Source organism: Buteo buteo, chromosome 17 (assembly GCF_964188355.1).
Source record: "Buteo buteo chromosome 17, bButBut1.hap1.1, whole genome shotgun sequence".
NCBI lineage: Eukaryota > Metazoa > Chordata > Aves > Accipitriformes > Accipitridae > Buteo > Buteo buteo.
This window is the reverse complement of record NC_134187.1, coordinates 9,897,386-9,919,017: the sequence shown is the minus strand read 5'-3', so window position 1 is coordinate 9,919,017 and position 21,632 is coordinate 9,897,386. Positions and strand designations below refer to the sequence as shown.

General features: G+C 37.0%; 1 protein-coding gene across 1 annotated transcript in view; it reads right to left on the bottom strand.

Moving 5' to 3' along the window:
- Positions 1-3,333: 3,333 nt before the first annotated feature.
- The window catches only part of APOB (apolipoprotein B), a 37,081-nt gene continuing 18,782 nt past the window's right edge, over positions 3,334-21,632 (bottom strand). Inside the window, exons 22-29 of the mRNA XM_075049048.1 lie at positions 20,370-20,545; positions 20,048-20,235; positions 19,645-19,790; positions 16,923-17,299; positions 8,397-15,977; positions 7,478-7,592; positions 6,459-6,642; positions 3,334-5,344 (exon numbers count right to left, since the gene is read on the bottom strand). Coding sequence (XP_074905149.1) covers positions 3,518-5,344; positions 6,459-6,642; positions 7,478-7,592; positions 8,397-15,977; positions 16,923-17,299; positions 19,645-19,790; positions 20,048-20,235; positions 20,370-20,545 — 10,594 coding nt within the window. The 3' untranslated portion in view covers positions 3,334-3,517. The remainder of the gene's footprint in view (positions 5,345-6,458; positions 6,643-7,477; positions 7,593-8,396; positions 15,978-16,922; positions 17,300-19,644; positions 19,791-20,047; positions 20,236-20,369; positions 20,546-21,632) is intronic.

Below are 21,632 nucleotides of genomic sequence, written 5' to 3'. Positions count from 1 at the left end.
TGCCATCGATTTCATTTGGGCCAGGATTTGGCTGTGTAGAAATGGAATACAAGCAATTCTGTATGTCCGTACGGCCTTTAATAATTTCTGGTTTCCCACCTAACCAATAAATCTGCCAGCAGAAGAGTAGTACAAAATTTGGTGTCACTTACTGAACAACTAAATGTTTCAATATAAACTTTGTAAGGCATCAGTAGGCCATAATGACAGTTGCTCTAAAAGTATCAATAGCATAATTTAGAGCCAGAGGTGGATGATGCACTGTACGGGGTGTGTGGATGTGGATGCATGTGTAGAATCTCTGTATATGCAGCAAATTATACTTGTATTTTTAAATCACTTAATAAAATATCAGCTCTAGTTAGTTGCATAATCTAAAATTCTGGAACATTTTTGCTGTCCTACGTCTCCAAAAGTTTTTCATTTAGGAACACACACATTTCTTGTCAATGTTATTTCTACAATCACTTAGTTAGAGCAGGGCATATTGTTCTCTGAATTTCTTGTTAAAATGTTTCACTTAATTAAACTTTTACAACCAGTTCTGCTCTATGTCTGATACTTGCTGTAAATTATAAAGAAAAGCCCCTCTGGCATTTATGAGAATTCAGATGATGAAGACTATAGGGAAAAAAAAAGGAAGAAAAGAAACAGTGTCACTGAGCCCCAGATAGTTGCTCATTCCCTGTTATCTCCCACACAATTCAATTTAATGAAATATAATATTTCTTGTTATATAAACTAGACTGAAAAAGAGGCCAAAATAGAACCAATAATATTTCAAATCATTATATTGTAAATGTCTCATAAGTGGAATGAATTGCAGCATAATTTGAATAATTGTGGGTTTGTCTACATTTCTGTAACATATTATATGGAAAATAAGGCTAAAATTTGCTAGAACCTGAAAGAAAAATGAACCCAACAAACAAACAACAGGAAAAGTCATGGAAATCAAAGCTACACCTGGTTGTACGTGCTTGTAGGATGTACCTGTGCACATGTGAAACAAACACAACCCCTTCCTGTGTCAAAACACTGCCAGAGTTTCAAAGGGGTGCTTGAGATGACCTCTATGGTGTGGGGATTTAACAACAGCTAAGTTCCAGCAAGATCTCATTTCTGAGCGCAATATTCTGTTTCCAGGCCCTCCCAAAACCAACTGTGGGATGACTGCAAGATGGCTGTCACATCGATTACAGGATTGAAAGCTTTAATCCAATTGGCGGCAATGCTGCTATGAGACTTGGAAATCTCCTCTAACCTCTAACCACAGTTTAGTGTGCAAACTATTGTGTTTGCTCTTGGGAAGCTTCACTCTTGCCAAAGACAGCCAGTATTTATGCTATTTGGCATATTTATTATTCAGTTAACCCATTCCTTATAAGTAAATCCTTTTTCAGAATTTATAACCCTCCCAAGAGCTATGGGTGATGGACAGAAATAAATAGCCATGAGGGGGAAAACAAAAGAAAACAAAACTTTAAATCTCTCTTCTCCCATAACTTTTATAATTTCTTCTATTGTCCTTTGTTTCACAGGGCTATTTGTCATGATGAAGGGAAGCAAGAATCAGACAGTGTCTGAGAAATCTGGTTGTGCTTAAACATTTGTGAAATTCAGGGAAACAAGTTGTGCAATCTGACATCAAATAAAGATCAGATGACCCACAGGCTTCAGTTTCCTTGTGAATGAAGGTGAAAGGGCTCTGCAGCCAACATCTTTATTTACTGGGATACTCAGTAGGACACGTAAACAGGGATTTTTATATCTCTGGTTCCCCCGGGCAGGGTGACATATGCAGATTAGTTCTATTCAGAATGAAAACTCCTTATTTTACAGTTCACAGGGGATTACTCCATCTCTTTATCTGAGAATTATTGCTATATTTGTGATGGCTGAAAGCTCTAAAGAGAAAAAGGATTTACCTTACTTTCTAAGAGATGCCTACTCTGCTGACAGCTAGATAGATATGTGTATACTACTGTGCTTGTCGGATTCTAATTTTGGGATTAATGTAGCTCATCTGATAAAAATCATTACTAGCAGACTTACTTGGGTAATAATATTATCTGGCAATAGCGATATCAAAGTTGCATAGCCCAACTTGCTCTGAGATCTGGCTAGATAGGTGTAGACCAGCTGTGGAGATGGGAGCGTTATTGCTGCATAAACTCAACACGGGCCCTGGACTCTCCCATTTCCAGGACCTGAGCTAGCATTTTTACGTGGTGCTGCTCTGTGCTGTAGTATGTATCTGCTGCCACAAAACTTATTTGGGAATTTGTAAACTGGTGCTCCATCGCTTCATGTATGTAACCAATCATACCATGGGATGAAACCAGACTCTCTGTTTTCCCATTAATGAACAAGCAACAGCCATATTACAGAGTGAACTGATTGTATCAAAACAGACATGTACACAAAATTTGTAGTGTTGTTTGTTAAAGAGTTTATTGTCAAAAAGGCAACATTTTTTTCAGCCTGAGCATGCCTTTCTCAAGGACTATCTATATAGTATTCCAACAGCTGAAAATAAACCATAACAGGTCCACACATTTTCCACTCAAAGTAGTCCTATTTTGTGAGTGAATTCTTCAACATTATTTAAATTCACCTTTAAATTGCAAATTCATTTAAATGAGGTCTAGGCTTCAGCCTAGGAGACTGTGGGAAAAGCTTTTTGACTCCTACCATATACAGTGATGTCAATGAAACTTTGACAGTTAACTAAACTCGTGATAAGTAAAAGTTAGACAATTTGATGTGAAAACAGAAATATCATGGGGAAACAGGTAAGAAACCCCTGTATTTCTGAATTGTAAATTAGCCAGAAGAAAGAAAACACATCTAAAATTCTTGGCATAGTTTTCTGAAAACTGATACATGTGTAGATTTATTTTTCTTAACAGAACATTGGTAATATTATCTAAAGTTTTCCAGGAGTCAGATTTCTATATCTGTTTATATTTTTATGTTCTTTTTCACCTTTTGATGTTATTTCCAGAATTAATTAATTTTTTTCTTCATATTTTTGTACATGTTCTTTTTTTCCTTTTTCTCCCAAACTTATCTATGAAGGTGTTTCTTTGCTGGGAAATAGATGTGTTTCCAAGTCATTCTTCAACTGGCTTATGAATGTGACCTTTATCTTAAACCCTGTTTATTCTATGTATTCCTTAGCTTTTGTGACTATTTACAATATGTATTGCACATTATTGGCTTGATCCAACATAGAGTGAAATCAAAGCAAAGACTTCCCATTGACCTTGAGAATTGTTGGATTAAGCCCTATGGTCCAAGTAAAAGTAGCTGTAATGAATGACACAAAAATGTACTAAAGAACTCATTTATTGTCTTATTAAGCTTATTAAAATAACCTAGTGTAGATTATTCAGTTTTCACTTACGAATTCGGATTCAAACAGTATCTACCTGAAGCTCCAGTATGCTGATTGCTGTTATTTTTAAATACATTGTGATACAAACTTATTACTTCTCCTCTTCTGCATGTCCATTCAGGTCTTCATGCGCTGCTGTATATTTTCCATAATCTGCTGAAGACTCAGTTGTTCGGTGGCAAGTTGTTCATCAATGAACCTTTGCATTTCTTCCCATTTCCTGGAGCCTTGCTCAATGCCTTGCTGAATCAGTGTGCGTGTTAGTTCCACTTTTTTTCTGAGTGCCTCTCTGCTTTTTTGGGGCATTTGGTAAATGGACTGCCAGTCAAATGGCTTGGGCACATCTATTCTAAGCTCTCCTTGACGAACAGCGATGTACGGCTTTATGCTCTCAGCTGTTACTTGCTCAAACCAACGAAGAAGCTCTGAGATATATTGTAGGAATGCAGAGTAATTTTCTATAGTTAGATCAATTAACCTTTTGGCCTCACTGATTAGCTTTTCTTGGGAATGACTAAGCTGCCCATAGATCTCCTGGAGTTTTTCTTTGACTTGCTTGTTAAGTTCATTGATTTTCCTCTTAGCAGCTGCAGACCAATATCGGATTTTTTCCTGAGCAGCAGATGAGAGCTCCATGACCTTCTGTTTTCCTTTCCCTTCAACATCAGTTATAAGGTCATAATATTCCTGGCTGTAGATTTCCACCAATTCTCTTACTTGGTCTGTCAGGCGTTTAACCGAGTCAGCAAGATCTTCAACATACTTGTTGTGCCAACTCACTAGTGTATCTATTAGATTCTTCAGCCATCCTAGTACCTTGTCTTCCACCTCATAGTATTTCACTGACCATCCAAGTGTAGTTGGATCAAAATATTCCTCCCGCAATGCCTTTACATAGAGGAGCAGCTGGCGCAGCTTTTCTGAAAGGTCCTGGAATGTCTTCTGGCTAAAATCTTTAAGCTGAGAAATATATTTTTTAACATCTTCTGCCAAGGATCTCAGTTTCTGTGCATAGTCTGAAGCCATTGCATCTTTGTACAGCTGTTGCATTTGGACTTTGATGTCTTCAAAATTTTTGGATTGCAAACTTCTAACCGTTTCTTCCACCTTCTGAAAAACTTGTTGCACTACTTGTTTCAGTTGCTTAAGCCTTTCTGCAAAGTCAGCTTCCTGCAGAGTGGCAAATGTCTGCCTGATTTTTTCCTGCAAATGTTTCAGCATTTCTTTAATTTCATCAAGTACATTACGACCTCTAAGAATTGTTTCAGAAGCAGGAACTCTGACTTCCATCTCATTGATAGCTGCAATCAATGCATCAAAGTACTCCTGAAGTTTTGAAAGGCATAAATCAGCATTTTTTGCTACCTTCTCTGTGGTCATAAGGTATATTTCTTCACCAGTGTACTTTTCGGACACCCCAGGGACCTGGAATTTTGTGGTCTTCAGGAATTCAATGGCTGAGTCAATTAAGTGTTTTATTCTCTTGTGATACTCTTCTATTATGTCAATTGTAGCATCCAAAAGCTTTGCTTTTATTCTTTGATAGTCAAACTGTTCAGCTTGATCTGCTGCTTTTTGATACAGCTGTTTAGCTTTGACCTTCATCTCCTGATATTTGCCAGAGGCCTCATTGGCAGCTGTGCGAAGCTGAGCATCTATTTGATCTATCTGTTTAACAGCCAATGTGTATGCTTTGTCAGCATTATTCTGCATGATGTTCTTCATCTTTAAGGTGGCAGCACTGATTTCCAGTCCCATATGCTCCTTATGATACCGATTAACATACCTATAGACTGAATTTGTCATTTTAGGTACTTTTTCTTGTATACTCAACAGCAGGTCTTTGGCAGCATCTTCTTTCCAGTTGAATTTCATTTGAATTAGGTCAGATTTCTTGAAGGATATCTCACTTTTTAATATGTCAATGTCCTTCTGAGGAGCAGACTGAAAATATAGAACAGGATAAGAAAAAGGTAGCTTGTATATAAAACAAATCCAGTATTATTTATGAGTGTATTTCAACATTCTCATTTTGCATCTTTTATTTTATTATATAGTAGGACAAATACACTACAATTTTTTGTCTACTCTTTGTTTTCTGTCATCTTAAAACGTTATTTTGGAAGAAACTATATTGTATCAAGCTACTTTCTGCCTCTTCAAACAGCAGGACCAGAACATAACTTAGTCTGGTGTTTTTTAAAATTTGACTCCAAATAAGATTTTTCCTTCCTTTGTATTAAATGCCTATCATGTCTCATAAGGCATGTGAATTACTTGGGAAAATGAGCCTTCTACTCATTCTTGAAATCATTTAAAATTATTTCAAAAAGCATTTTCTTCATATGAAAATATTAGAGGATTTCATTTTGTAATCATTTAAATTGATGAGACAATTTAGAGAGTTACTCAGAGTAATCAAAGATCCTCGAATGAGAATCTATTTACATAAACAAGTTTTCCAGTTTTCAGTAGTTAATAGTGAGTTATGAGTTACTTGTGATTTCTAAATTAGTATATAATTTTGGAAGGTAAGATCTTAAGTTTGAAATTGTTGTAGCATGCCAATAATAATAGCATGTTTTGTTAGGAAATCTAGTAAGGTTTTTAATTCTTATAATGTATTCTGATATATGAATGCATTAAAAAAGACACTCTACAGATGGTCTGACTTCTTCCACTGTCCTGATTCCTATAATGGCCACTTTTGTAGTAATTATAAGTAGCTTGATGGGTATACATTAAACCTGATGGGTGGCTTATCTAAAACTGGCTTTGTACTTTCTTCAGTTTCAGTGGGTGTTGTCTTCTTGATGATAGGAGAGGGCAAAATTAACTGTGTGGAGAAGCTGAAACAGCCTCTTCACACAGACGCTACTTCTAGTATTGGAAAAGCCAGTGTAAGAAACAAAAACTTTAATGACTGATAATATACTTTTTCCTTGGACAAAGGGTGGTTAACTTATGTCTTAACATAAACATACACAAACTTCAAAAGGGAACTTTTCCTCTGACCCCACCCAACCTTTTTGCTTTTTATTGCTTATACCAAGCTTACCCGAGTTCGGTAGTAAACTTTTGCTGTGAAAATATCAGTGTCCATTTCAATGACATAGCCCAAGGTCCCAGCAGAGGGTGAAGATACTGAGCCGGATAAGCTCCTATCAGTCTCTTGATAACGCATATGAATGTCTGTAAAAGTTGGGCTGATGATGTCTAGTGATGCAGTGTTGTCCATGACTCTACAACAACAGTGAATACACAGCTATGAAGGAATGCACAAAGCACAAACCCAATGCAGTGTGTCTATATACAATACCACCTATTATTTTGTGTATATATATGTATGTAAACAATGCCTTTGTCCTTGAAAGAAAACGTAGGGTTTTACTATCCACATTTCTTAGGATTTAGCCTAACACATTCAAAACTTCACGTCACTCCAATTGTCCTGTTTTAGATAAAACTATATTGAGCTCTGTTGAGAATTCTCATTAACTTAGGGCAGTAAAACAAAACCTATAGCTGTACCCCATCAGCTTTCTACAGACTTCTACAAGCTGACTGCAATTTTTTCCATCAATACAAGTATAGGCAGTATTTTTAATCTGCATTTGTACTTGCCTTCATGGACTCTGTCCTTTGGATATATCAGCACAACACTTGCAGATCAAAACAGGCAGTTAGAAGGTCAACTCTGTAATCCCTAGTACCGGTACTTGTAAATAGAAATTACTCTTTGATGGCTTGTGGTGACAGAGGGATCCAGTGAAAAAAACCCAACAAACTATGTTGATGGTTGGATCTAGAACTGCTCTGGTTATAAAATACTGTGTTTATATCTCAGCAGTTTTCTGAAATGGGGCTGCTGAGAAAAGCTATTCTAGAAATGCTGAGAGGGAACAGCTTTCCAGCTATCTCGAGAGGGAAAAAGGCACAGCCAATAATTATGACAGAGTAGCTACATACGTTATTATTAATTACAGCAAAGCACTCAGGAGCATTAGAGATCAAAGCAACAATACATCATTGGCAATTTTGTCTATTATAAATTATATAATTAGAGCAAATCTTTACCTAATTCCCAAAACAGTAAGATCTTCCTTGTAGTTCGCACTCATGTCACGATGTGAAAAGCTGCCAGTTGTCTTCATAACAAACATGCCTTCTTCATATTTGTAGTTTGAAACAACTGTGAGAAAGATTTCACATGTGTGTATTTCCAGAAGTTACCAGCAAACAATACAAAATACATATCCAGTTGTATGTTAGATGGCCAGCTGTAGGGTGTTTCACTAGTATGTAAAATTATGCATCAAGAAACTGAATGCCCATAATGCCCCAAATGGAAAGAAATGAAAATATTTGTTCAACCAGAGTATTTTAAAACTAAATTTTTCTCTATATTTAGAACAACATGGATATAACATTTTGCATTCATGCAGATCATAAATGAGGATTCTAATTTCCTGAGAGTTTAGAATTTTATTCTGATGTATATTTGCAGTATTATTATAAAGCCTAGAACTCGATGCTATATGGGACTCTGGAGTTTTCTGAGCTGAAATAATTTTTGAAATCAAATATGCTGAGTTCCTAAGGAAAAAGATAGGTATTTCTTTATCTGAACTGAATCAGACAAAAAGTCAGCCTGCCTTCTCTCCTTTACATGTATTATTGTAAGTAAGGGGGAGGAATGTTAGGTTCACAATTTAAAGTAAGAAACTGCCATACAGAAAAGAGAACTTTTCAATTTTTTTCACAGTATGACATTAGTTATACATATATGTAGTCATTAGCCTTCAGGGTGACTACCTGAGACTCTGATAATAATTTATGAAAAAATGCTGCTGATGACAAAGAAGTATAATCTAATGTCAATGCTAAATAGACAGCAACACCTTCATATACAAAGTCCTGAAAAAAAAAAATCTGAAAAAAAAGGGTATACAATATTTTCCCCAAAATTGTGGCATACAGAATTTTAATGTCTTACCATTCAAGTCATATTCCAGGAACTGCAATGTTGAGCTGCAGGTAGAGTCAATGGACTGTTCGAAAGAGTCCTTTTTGTTTGTTAAGTCTGTTCTCCAGGTGACATTGTACAAAGGGGAAGCAACTTTGAAAGATCCAGTCAAGGCACCAAATGATGGGATGTAAATTCCAGCAGGCAAGGATATTTTGAGAGGGGGGATCTCAATTTTCTGTTCAGGAATTGTAATTGTAGGCAGATCAAAATCTGCAATCTTATTAGCTACTTCATCTAGATCTACATGGAAGCTGCCAAGAGAAATACTCTTTGGAAGAGTGAATTGAGACATAGTTATTTGGTATTCAGGTACTGTCATCTCAAAATATGGTATTTTATATTCTTCTAATGTAATATAATTGGCTCCTACATCCACTTTGGGGAATCTTAGTTTTGGCAGTGTGGGTAAATTGACATCAAATGGCATTGTGTTTAATGTCTGTGGAATTTTTATGTTGCGCAAGTCAATGGTGTATGCTGGGACCTGGAGAGTCGTGAAAGGAACTGTGAACTCTGGAGTGCTGAGAACAGGGCTTGGAGCCTTTAGTTGTAACTCAGGAATACTGAAAGTGAAGCCATCGGTCAGCTTATTCACAGGTATGGGGAAAAAGTAACCATCATCGCTCTTTGTGTACACGAGGGATGCTGAACCATTTAAGTACTGTTTTCTGTCAGTACTGGTAGTGACATCCAACTTCAAGATATCCCATAAGCTCTTCTCAGCAATGGGACACCATATGTTTTTGAGGAAGTCCACGTATCCTTCCAAAGATCCAGAAATATCAAACTTTGCCTTTGATTTTTCATTTGATAACTGCATATCATGACTGAGAGATAATGACTGAATTTGGCCTTCACCCTTCCAGCCAACTTTCTGGTTTGCAGTACTGATTTTCACTACGATAACTTGATTAACTGAGGCTGTGTCCAGGAAGGAATTTGGCTGAGTGGCTTGAATCTGAAGATCTGCCGATATACGCCAAGGAGCCAGCTCTAAGGTTGCTTTGCATCTTTGAGCCCCTGTTGTTGTGAAAAGAGGTGTATATCGTGCATAGTTCTTCCCATTGTGCTCCCAGACTGCATATACATGACGGGTAGATGCTTCAGCTGCAAGTATTTCTTTCAACTCACTGTTCCAGAGTCCATCTGCTTTGGAGTGGGCCTCAAGCTTGAGAGATAACCGAGCTCCATTAGCATTCAAATAGGTATTTGCTTCATGGTCTAGACTTCCAGAAAATGCATTCCCAGTGTAAAATACTCCATCAATATCCCCATTTGTAGAAGTTTCTACTGATATGTAAGATGTAAGGCTCTCTAAAGCAAGTTTGTGAGCAATTCCTCCCTTAGCACTGGTGCCATATTTAGGAGTATTAAAATCATACATTAATTTTAGCCCTGAGGAAAGAGTGGGTTTAGACTTAGTATTTCCAGAAAGTTCTTGGGTGAAATTCATTTTTAAAACTGGTGTGTTGATTTCTGCATTTGTTGCCACTGAAGCTTCCATGTTCCTCTTTGTGAGACTAATAGTGCTGTCATGATTTCCTCCTAGAAATTTGTTATTACTCAGGGACAATGCTGTGGCCAGCTTCAACCCCCTTTTTCTTGTCAAACTTGTTGAACCATCCAGCTTAAATTGCAGTGCATCAATGACAGAAGAGGATAAGACACTGAGTTGCCCAGCAATATCTGACTGATTGAACAGCCCGGCATTTGCAGTTAAAGTGATCACACTGGATTTAAATGAGAAGTCATAAGTAATGTTTCCCATGGCAGGAATTAGGATGTGGTTTGACGGGCTGTTGATTCTGAATCTAGGAAGCTTTAGAGTGCGTAGATCCTGTGGGACATGAAGGACTGGAAGCTCCAGAGAAGGCAAGACTAGTGTGTAAGATGGTACTGAAAAGCCAATAAATGGGACTGTGAATCCTGTCGTGCTTATTTCTTTTGGAAGCATGTACCCAAAGGCTGGCATCTCAGCAGTAAAAGGAGAAACCTCAATATTCACAATTGGAATGGTATATCCTGGAATCCTGAAGGTCCGTGGTAGTTTGTTCAGTGATGTTTGTATTTTGTATTTGTCAAATTTTGTTTTCGCTTCATTATATGACTTTGTGAGAAAATCTAAAGCAGTGTTTCTTCCTCTCTCAAAATACTTGTTGAAGAAAATTATGTATTTATTAAGTGCTTCATGCACTGTTGCTAAAGGAAGTGGGATTACATGCATGTCTTTGTTTTTCTCATACCGAGCATTCAAATTTAAATCAAAGGATTGTCTTGTTGTCTTCAGTAAATCCTTCAGGCCTACTTGTTCCCACAGTGAATAATCTTTTAGCTGAGGAGTTTTGATTCCAGTGTAGGGAATCTGAAGTTGAGGAGTGGTTAGAGGAATATTTAGGAAGTCCAGGTTAGCATCTCCATTCATTTCAACATGAGCTTCAATTCTGTCATCATTGTTGCCAGCAGACATATTATGGGAATATCTGTACTGATTGAACCTGCCAGTAGCTTGCCAGCTGACCTGCTGAACAGAGGAACTGAGTGCAAAACCATAATTATTCAGGAAGTCAATTTTGCCAGTCAGTCTCATTGGGAAACTGATTTTCACATTTCCATCATTGTTTGTTAATAGACGAACTTCAAAAGGTTGTGCCAAGAAGGAAACCTCATTATTTACAGTTCCAGTAATCCGTCCATTGAGCCGAGCATTGTGAGAGCCTGTTAATTCTACTTTCATTCCTCCAAGCTGTCCTGTGCCTTTTACATTCAGAACACTACGTCCCACACGCTGTGACTCAATTTCAGACTGAATCTGAAGTGTTGCATAATTTAGGAAACCACATTCATATCTCATAGCTTGGTTGACTTTCAGGTACTTATCGTTTATTCTGTTGTTGGCAGAAAATGTAATAATTGGGCCCTCCACCCTGAAAGTGGCATGTGAATCATGAGTGCCTTCATCGGAGAAATTAGGAGAAGCCCATTTCCAGTTTCCTTTACCAGTGGTGGTAAATGATACATGTCCTGCTTCTACCTCTGTTGTCATATTATTGACCAGATCAGCCTGGCTGGAGAAATCAGCTTGTGGAATATTCAGTCTGTGGGAATATGCCGTTCCACTCTGCATCCAAATTTTTCTTTGTAGCTTGACCATTAAATTATTCTGTAGTTCTATTGAATTTTTTGTTGTATGTAAGTTTGCTCGAGTTTCAGCTTCACCTTCTACTGAAGTCCCTAAAAATACCACTTCATTGGTGTGATCAACTTTAAGGAATCTGTGGTTGACCTTCATGGAATTTTTAAGGTTCAACTGCTTCATCTCAGGGGCCAAGAGACGTGAATCTGCAATAACACTAAAAACTAGGAAGTCTAATTTGGATGTTGTTTGAGCTGAAAGGGAGGTCACAAATTCTGGACTGTTTGCAGATGTTGTAGTATTATGAACCTCAGCTTGTGTGGACAGTGTAAAGAATGGAGAGGTGACTCTGAAAGCACCAGACAATTTGCCAAATGTAGGGACAGTCACAGTATGTGGGATATGTGGAAGCTGGAACTCTGGTATCTTCATGTTAGGAATCTGGAGCTCATTTAGATTTAGCTTTGGAACCAATAATTCTGGTATTTGAAACTGAGGCATTTGTATTTCTGGGAAAGAAATGTCGGAAAAAGGCATATCTCTCATCTTCAGATCTTTAAAATACAAATCAATTGCTGGCAACTGAAATTCAGCAGACATGAGTTTGTCTATCATTCTCACAATCTGAAGTTTAATCTCATTCAAGTCAATTGTATAGGAAGGAACTTTAAAGGTATTTAGAACTGTAAATTCTGGGGTAGTAAATTTCATTGGGATTTTCATGTCCTTTAGTCTCTTAATATTTATCTCATAGGAGGGGATATGCAGATCAGTCAGTGGAACAATGAAGTCTAGTGTTCGAAATGTTGCTTCCCGAAGACTTCGGAGACTAACCTCAAAGGCGGGTACAGTGACTATAACAGTACTGATTTCAGGGACTTGAAATCCTGTTTCAACAAACTGGTTTAAATTTTCAGCCCAATTTTTTAGATCATACTGTTCAGCCAAAGCAAGGATCTTCTTAAAAGCTATGTTCCACTGGTCAGAAATGTATGTGACAACAGAACTGTAGAACTGGCTTATCTTCTGAAGATACCACTGGAATTCTTGAGAAATATCCATTTCAGAAATCCTCTCTCGCAGGTCTTCCAGATGTTCATTTACCTTGGCTTTCAGATTAGCAAATGTTGTTGAGTTTATGAGCTCCTTGAACCAATTAATTATTGCAGCAAGCTTGGTGTCCCTTAGCTGTTCCATACATTTTGAAATCACAGCTCTAAAATCTCTCATATACTGTTTCAGTGCTTCTGCTTTCTGTGGAAGTTCTAGATTTCTGAGTTCCTCATTTATTTTCTGGGTCACTTCTCGGATTTTGTTATTTGTGTCATCAACAAACTGGTTATAGTCAAAAGACTTGAGCTTTTTAATAACCATGTCAAGGAACTTGTTGACTTCCTTAATCATCATTTCATAATCAAAGGTTTGCACTTTCTTGACAGCATCATCAATAAAAGCAACAACTTTATCAAAGCATGACTTCACATCAATACTTTTCAGGTAGATGGCCAGTTTCTGGATAGTTTCTTTTATTCTGTATTGGTTAAGCAGTTCTATCATTCTGTCCATTAAAAAATATACTTGCTTATCAATTTCATATTTTACAATCAGTTTGTGCATATGACCTCGGAAAGTGCTGATCTTCTCAGACACTTCATACTCCTCTATCCAATTTAGAATAAAGTCTTTGATTTGTTCAAGAACTTCATTAATTTTTTCAATTGGTAATGACCGCTTCAATTTTTCTAAAACTTCTTTTGCATCAAACATTTTAATCTGCTGTTTCAAATTTTCTGCAATGCGTCTGACATCGATATTCTGAATCTGAATCTTGAGTTGTTCTAGGTTTTCCTGTATCCTAGCTGTAACCCTGTACTCATCATCTACATTTTTAATCCAAGCCAAAGTGCTGCTTCCAATTTTGCTAGGATAATACTGCTGAAAAAAAATTTGCAATTTTTGAATAGTGTCAACTACAGTTGTTCTTATCTTATATTTGTTATCTAGAGCTGTCATTGTTTCAACTATTTGGTCAAGAAGCTGTGCAATAAGTGCTTTAAAGTCATACTGTTCATAATGATCTTTGATGTATTGCTCAATTTGTATCAGATAGACCTGCAGCTTAGACAGTATTTCTTGAAGATTGTCCATGTATTTTTCCAGCATAATTTGGAGATCATCAGATGTTATTCTGTAGTCCTTTGTGAAAGCAATAAAATTATTTTTCATGCTGCTAACTCTGCCTTTCATATCTAATTTGTCGATGTAATCATTAATGTGCTGTGGCAGTTTATCCAAAGTTGCCTTGTATTTTCTCATATGTTGTTCTATGTCAATGTTCTTCAGGTAACTTTGTATAGCCTGCAGTGTGGATAGAACGATGCCTCTGATTTGTTCAAAGTAAACTGGCAAATGTTCCAAGAATGGTAGGTTAATAACATGCATATCTTTGTTTTTGTCATACTTCACAGAGCCAGAGATGCTGAATTCTTGAGGCTCTGACACACTGCCCCTGAGGTCCAATACATCAATTAAATTAACTTCTTCAGATGTGAATGGTAGTATGACTGATGTATCCATTACAGAGAGATCTGCTAAAGCTCTTCCACTAAGTTCCACACCAGTCTTTTCTGCATCATTGTAAGCACTGAGATCTTGTGAATATACGTTATTGTTTAGCTGACTTTTCAATTTCCAAGTGCTTGACTGCTCTGATGGAGTAAAAAGCATATGAACTTTGTTATCAAGCAGGGTGGTGTATCTTCCTCTAGATTTCAAGTTATGACTGGTAGATCCTCTGTAATCATGGGAGAAAGTGAAAGCAAGAGGCTCTGCTTTAAACAAGAATTTGCTGTAAAGATCTCCTGTGTGTTCACCCATAGCAATCAGCTTTCCATTACCATTGGTATGTATGTCAGCACTGATAGCAAATGGGGCCATAGTGGAACGCACAGCATTGCTGAAACGGAGAGATTTGGAATCACAATTTGTGTTCATAGTAACTGAGGAAGCAAGTCCTGCCACATTCAGATTAACTCTGTGACTCACTGCTGTGCCTTGAACATTTGCGACTGTATCAGTTTTAAAGTTTGCAGCTAGATCAGCATATGTAATGGTGTAGGTATGCCTTATTTCATCTGCTCCATAGGCTCCTCTGACATTGCCACCCAAGTTCAGCTTCAGAGGCTCAAAAAGCAGTTCTGCTTTGTTGGAAACTTCTGTTTTAGTGTATTTAACATTATTGCTCAGTTTAGCTGTAAGTGAGCTAGGCTGCAGTTGTAGGTCAAAAACATGCTTGTGGAACTTGTCAAAGCTGAAGCTGTTGTCTAACTTCGAAGCAAATGTTAAGGATAAGCCAGGAATATTCAAGTCATTTGTGTACTCCAACTTAATCTCTTTGAATGATCCTTGCAAATTATTTGAAAACTTGAGTCCTTCTCTATTAACTCTGAAGTTTAAAACATGTTTGTTGTCCATACCCAGAACTGTACTCTGATATTCACTTCCCAGTGTTACTTCCGTTAGGCTCACTCTTCCACCTAGATTGAATTTTGCATTGTTTTTACCATAGCGCCCAGAAGAGGATAGTGACATGGAGCCTCCAGCAGTATCAAGTTTGGCATTCATTTCACTCTGCATTGTCAGTGGACTGAACTGCACATTTGTAGTTGCGCTGCTGGCTAGACCGTACTGATTTACATTGAGTGATGACTTATGTGCAGCTCGATTCCTTTGATCAGTCATAGAGATATCAGTGTTGAAAACAAGATCCTGGGAATTGAGAGAACCTGCAAACAAGGCATAACACTGGGTTTGCTTGTAAGTGGCTTGGTACTCAGATCGAAGTGCTGCCATCTTCTTTGACAAAATTAATTCAAGCTTATTGACACCTGCAATATGTCGATACCTCCCATTTGTTTCAGATGTCATTTTCAGCTGGCTGTTTTCATACTTCAGTGAAGCTGTGTTCTTTAATAGTCCGCTTTGTACATCAGAAACTGAAGTGATGGAAAATAAATCATCAGTGTATCTGCCAGATATCTGATTGGTAGCCTGAAGGTAAGAAGAATCCAACTTCAGATTTGATTTTCCTTCTAAAACCCGTCTCTTTTCATTGTATGAGCTTGATAGAGTGTAAATGCTTCTTGCAAAGACAGAAGCCACTTCCAGCTGCCCTTCCATCTTGACATTATTGATTTTCACGTTATTTGTCCTTTCAGAAACAATATCACCAGAAAACGAAAGCTGAGGACCCAGAGTACTGGATGCCATAAGTGATATGGTGTAGTTTGCAACTGGACTAGGTTCATAACTCTTTGTCCTGGCCAACTTAAAAACTGATGTTAAAAGTCTGTGCTTCAGGTGATTTTCGTATGCACAGGTGAATCCATTTCTGTTATATGATGCTTCTCCAGAACCTGAAATAGGAAAAAGGAGACAAAAGATACTGGTGTAATTTATACCTTTTTGTCTTTAAGACTTTGCCTGATGCCACTAAGCTTTTATGTTACTGCTTGAATTGCAATTACTGTTATTATAACATTTGCTTTAAAGGACAAAATGTTTTGGTAAATCCTGAATATTTCTGTAAAAATTGTTATTATTTTGATATTTCAGGCTAAAGTTTTGCACTATGAATAAATTAAACCTCTACACTACTCTACTAAATATAATTGTGTGAAACAACCTGAAGTTATGTCATTATTTAAACCTAAATTAAGACGATGGACTCTCAAGAATAACCCCTATTTAACTTTCCTGTTTTTTAATGTTTTCTGTATCATGCTTCATTTATAGTGGTGAGTTTGTTAAAGACTAAAGTTAGCTTGTCCTTTTGCAATTTGGGAACTCAAACTGCAATTTTAGAGGAACTAACTTAAAAATACCTGTCTTAAGACCTATCCAGTCTGAGTCTGAGATAACTGCGATCTAGTTATGGCAGTATATGGGCATATATAAATGATTAAAAAGAATACATCTATCTATATATAAAAATAGAGTGAGAAATAAACTGTGGGCATACCTACATGTACACCTGCCCACCTGATTTTGAAAACACTTGACTTGTCAGATACACAAGTATTTGTAGGATGCCTTCAGTTTTGAAGGACTTTTTCTTCAGTAGGTAATATCTAGGGTAATACGGACCTTAAGAGTCTTTATTGAATGAAACTGACTTCACCTTTAGTGCTTGAATAAACAGACTCACATAATATCTTTAAAAACAAAGAGAAAGCGATTTGAGATTATACACCTTTCTTTAAATAAGCAACAGGAAAATGAATGTGCTGTACCTGATACATGGAAAATAAAGTCATTAAAGTAGTTTTGCCAACATTGCAGTATTTAGCACACATTCTTACCTTTCACACTGTAGGAAAGTAGCTCAAAAACTGAATCAGCATTTGTGGTGTAAGTAGTTCTTATGCCGGATGCTTTCTCTGTGGTGGTATTAGCCAAAGTGTACGCTGCTGTCCAGTTGTAATAGTTGCTGTACACATTAGCAGAGACCTCTAAAGTGCCAAGTAAAGGCACACGAAGAGGATAGGATTCTGGAACAGTAAATGTCGGGATTCTGTATTCCTGAGATGGCACACTTATTCCCATTGACTCCATTACCAGAGGAGGTGTTTTAACCGTCTGTGGCACCCTTATGTCATGGGATGATCTTCCACCAAATGGCAGCCGGATATTAATTAGAAAACTGTTTTTATTTAAAATGTATTTGATCCGGCCTTCACTAGAAAATAAAAGTGACTCTATTAGAAACTGCAAGTTCATGAAGCGTATACAGAAATTTCCATGATTTCTACTATTCCCATGATACTGAGCTTACTTACATGCTTATATCAATGTCCTGACTTTAGATTTAGAGATAAATGTAATGATCATCTATTACTATCAGCATCTTTTAAGCACTCATCTGTCAGAATTTACTGAAAGCACTTTCAGTATCAGTGAATTCTGTCAATGTTTTTTTCCCCTTATTTCATAATCAGGGAGACTCATAGGTCAAGTAGTGCCGAAACACATTCTTTCTGTAAGACCTTGCATTAGAATTCAAAGGTTCCTGATTCTTTGTTCAGAGCTTAACTAACTTTAGTTCACAGGTGGCAAGTGTCATTCAAGGGGATAAATACACAACTGTTATGAATCTTGCATTTAATTTTCTACTCTGAGAATCCAAATCTGCTTTATGAACATTAATGAAAAGATGTATTGGCATGAAAATGATCCTCAAAATGAAGGAATCTGAATGAAAATAGCTGACATATAGGAAAAAAAGTCCTCCAAAACCACCGCTGCACTTGTGCAATGTGGCATGCTAAGTACCAGAAAAAGGCAATTATGTTCTTTAAAAAAGTGATGTATTCTTACAGAAATGCATGAAAAGTCTTTTTAGCATTGGAAGTTGTAAGAACCTAAATTATAAAGAAATTATCTTTCTGATGATAAGTGTTTCAAAAGTTTCATTCAAATATTCAGCATTTATTTTATTCTGAATGAAAATAAATAAAAATCTAACCATTTGACCAGGAGCTAGGACTGGAAAAAATGGATCGTCAGCTGAAAAGCTTGTGGAGAAAAAGTGTAATTACGAAAAGGCAAAACAGGAGGAAACTCGGCCTTAATTTGTACATGAACAATAAGCTGGCAAAGATGCTTTTCTTTGCCTAACTGTTCTTTTATATTACAAAATCTTCTTTTTTTACACTTAGAGCTACATCCTAAGATGAAAATTAAGGAAACATTTTTGAAGTTTGTTCCTTTATATCAAATGCTTAAAAAAGCAACATCACAGAGCAGTAGAAGTTTCTATTATTATTATTGTAATGTGCACTGCTGATAAGAAAATGGGAGAAAAAGCAGTTTTTTCCTTGCTTCTACTTAGCTTAGGAACACAATAGAAGCAATAGAGATGTGTGTCGTTAACATAGTTTCATATTACCACAGTGAAAGATAGTACATGGAAAAACAATGCTAGGAGAGACAAAATGCAAGACTGTTCTCCATCTGTTTTTGTAATCCACTCTTACACTAGATTCTGTTGTCCTTTACATTCATTTCAGCCATCAATATTTCCCTAGCTTATGGGAAAACTATACAGACATGTTTCTATTTATCACTGTGGTATCTGTGGGTGTATTCTGAAGATACTACCAGGCAACAAGTTCCTTGAATTCTTATGCATAGGCAGAGCAGCAATGTGATAGGAACACTAATTGGCAAGAACCATATGTGCTAGGAACTGTAAGGAGAGCAAATCCTAGCAGGTGCATGGGCATTTTAAAGTCTAGATACACTCCGGCTGACTTACAGTCTAATTTCCTAGAAACAGAAGAAATATACTATTCATCTGCCTTCCAGTCTCTCTTTTTGTTTGTCAAACCCTACTTTGTAGAAATTTTTAACACATTGGATGATTTCTATCAAATTTGACAGGAGGGTAAATGCCTCAAGGGTAATTACATTCATGCAAATTCTGTTCTCTATTAGGTGGAGGAGATAGGCCCAAACTCGTGCAAGCATCCAGTCCATATGTGTGCAACCATGGCATGTGTTGCCTCTGAGCAAGTGACAGACGGAGTCAGACATGGGAAGAGGTCAGGGTACTATATTGGCGGAGGTCAACCAGTATGTGTAGGGGAATGGGAAGAACTGTCCGATAAGACTGCACAGGAAAAAGTAGAGATATTAGGGTTGTGGCCAAAGACAAAGGGTCTGTAAGGATGCAGGACACAAATCTATGGGAAACTTGCTTCATTAGTTCTGTGGCTTAAATATTGTTGAACGCTGTATTTTTGTTCAGTTCTCATTACTATATTACAGAATACTTCAGGATATATTCATATACTGCACGAGTGACTGCTGTAAAGTCCAATCTGTATTAAAGATGTGCATCATTTCCTCCATATAATTTTATCTCTCTGGTCTTAAAACTCTTTGTGACAATTCCAATTTTATGCTAATGCTTACGGCAATTCCACACTGTTCTATAAAACAAAGTAAAATAAAATAGCACAAAAATATGATCAAATATCTATTTTCAGTTTCCTGTGTGACTATCCTAATTTATCTCCCTACCTTTTCAGGAAAAGTTCTTCAGGAATGGTAATAACAGGCAGGTTAATTTTCTGAATGTTCAGTTCCTGCAGTCCACTTAGCTTGTCTTGCAGAGTCTGGGCGTAGGGGACACCTTTTGATGCCTTTTGCAGCCAGGTGTTGGTTGCCTGCAATGAGGAGACAAGTTTTTCAAAGTAAATTTAGGACTTCCCAGTAAGTTATCTGAAAGCCATTGTAACTATCCATATACTGAGCCCTAGGCATCTGATAAAGTGACTGATTCGATCCAAGTTGGAAATACACATCTTATTCAATCTGATGAGTGCTTTTACAAGTAGTTCCCATTTTGGCTTCCATGGGGGAGGCAAGAATTCACCAGGGCTATGTGGTCAAGCTGTAATATCTACTGTAGGCTGAAACATACCACGATAAATTGTGACACAATATGTCGCAGTGTCATATCTGTATGAGCCACTTTCCGATCCAGCAGTTCATTGGCATGCTTCTGTAATGTTTTTGGGTAATCTGAAAAGTCCACTGGGAAGCCAGAAGACATTTTTTTCACAGCAGCACTGGCACCTGAATTCCACTCTAGCTCAACTTTCTCTGAATCTGAAAATCATGAATTTAAAAGAAAAGGGTAAAATTAGTAATATTCTTATTCTATTTAGGGATATACGATAAACTAATGTAACAAGATGTTTACATTTATAGGTTGTACACGTGGATCATGTTTTTGCCCCTACCATATCTGAGAAGAACTCTTTCTGAAATTGAGTTTCCATGAGTTGTTGCAGCTGAGCTCATCTGAAGATATCCTTTGGTTGGTGAATAATTAACCAATGCTTCGGTTCTAAGTTCGGTTTGCAGGCGAGGAATAGAAATAGTGCCTCTTAACATTGCCTCTTCCATTCCAGCATATCTGTGAAAGCAAAAAGTAAATGTGAATAAAAAACCATTTCACTTTACTTTTTCACTTATGTTTCAGGAGCGATTTCAGCATTTAAAACTATCGTAAAGGCATAATACGTGTTATAAAAAAATAGATTGAATCAAACTTGTTAATTCTGTTCCAATTCAGTGAATGTTTTCTGCTTCTGCTAGTTACTTTGGGAAATCTATGGTAAATTATTATAATGCTACTACGCAGATAGACACAATAATAATTCCGTATTAATTTCATAATACTGAAATGGATGGAAATATGTACCTGTCTTGATAAAGTACCTGAACCAAATTCTGAACTCCTTATTCAAGCTGAATTCTCTACTATGGATACAGACTGTGGCCATGAATCACATAGAAAAAAACCACTTGACAAAATATATTATGCCACTGGGCTTCATTTTCCTTTATTCACATTTATTTTATATCTCTGTAACTTTGTTGACTTGAGCAAACTTCTAATATTATGTTAGTGCAAATGAAAGGGAATTGAGGTCCCTGACATCTGTCCAAAGCTCCCACTGATATCAGAGGCAATTCTGCATGAACAGCAAAGACAAAGACTCCCTGGGGCACCATCAAGATCACAGAATTCCATGGAAGATTGAGGTTTATTAAAGAATGTGATCAGCTCATTTCACTATGGGTTTGTGAGGCAGATAATTTTAGAAACCCTGGCAGGCTGAACATTTTTGTTAGCTCCCCTGTAGATGTTCCCGGAAATATTCTCATCGTGAAGCGTGGGAATTTTTACAGGAAGCTCTCAGTTATTTTTGGTTTTGTTGCTTATTGAGTGCCATTAGATTTCTTCATGGGGAGATGTAATAACTTTTTTTTAGAGCCAAACATATCCAGTAAAAGATAATACCCGTCTGAACAAACCTTGCCTTGTTTATATCCTTGGACTGTCACACCTGCAATAACACTAGTACAATGTCATTCCTGTAGTCATGTGTGTGCAAACATGGAAGAACTAGGTCAAGGAACTTGTAATACAAATTATATATATACATATAGTAGGAAAGATCAGTTGGTGTGTTAGATGTATTTATTTGATGTATACA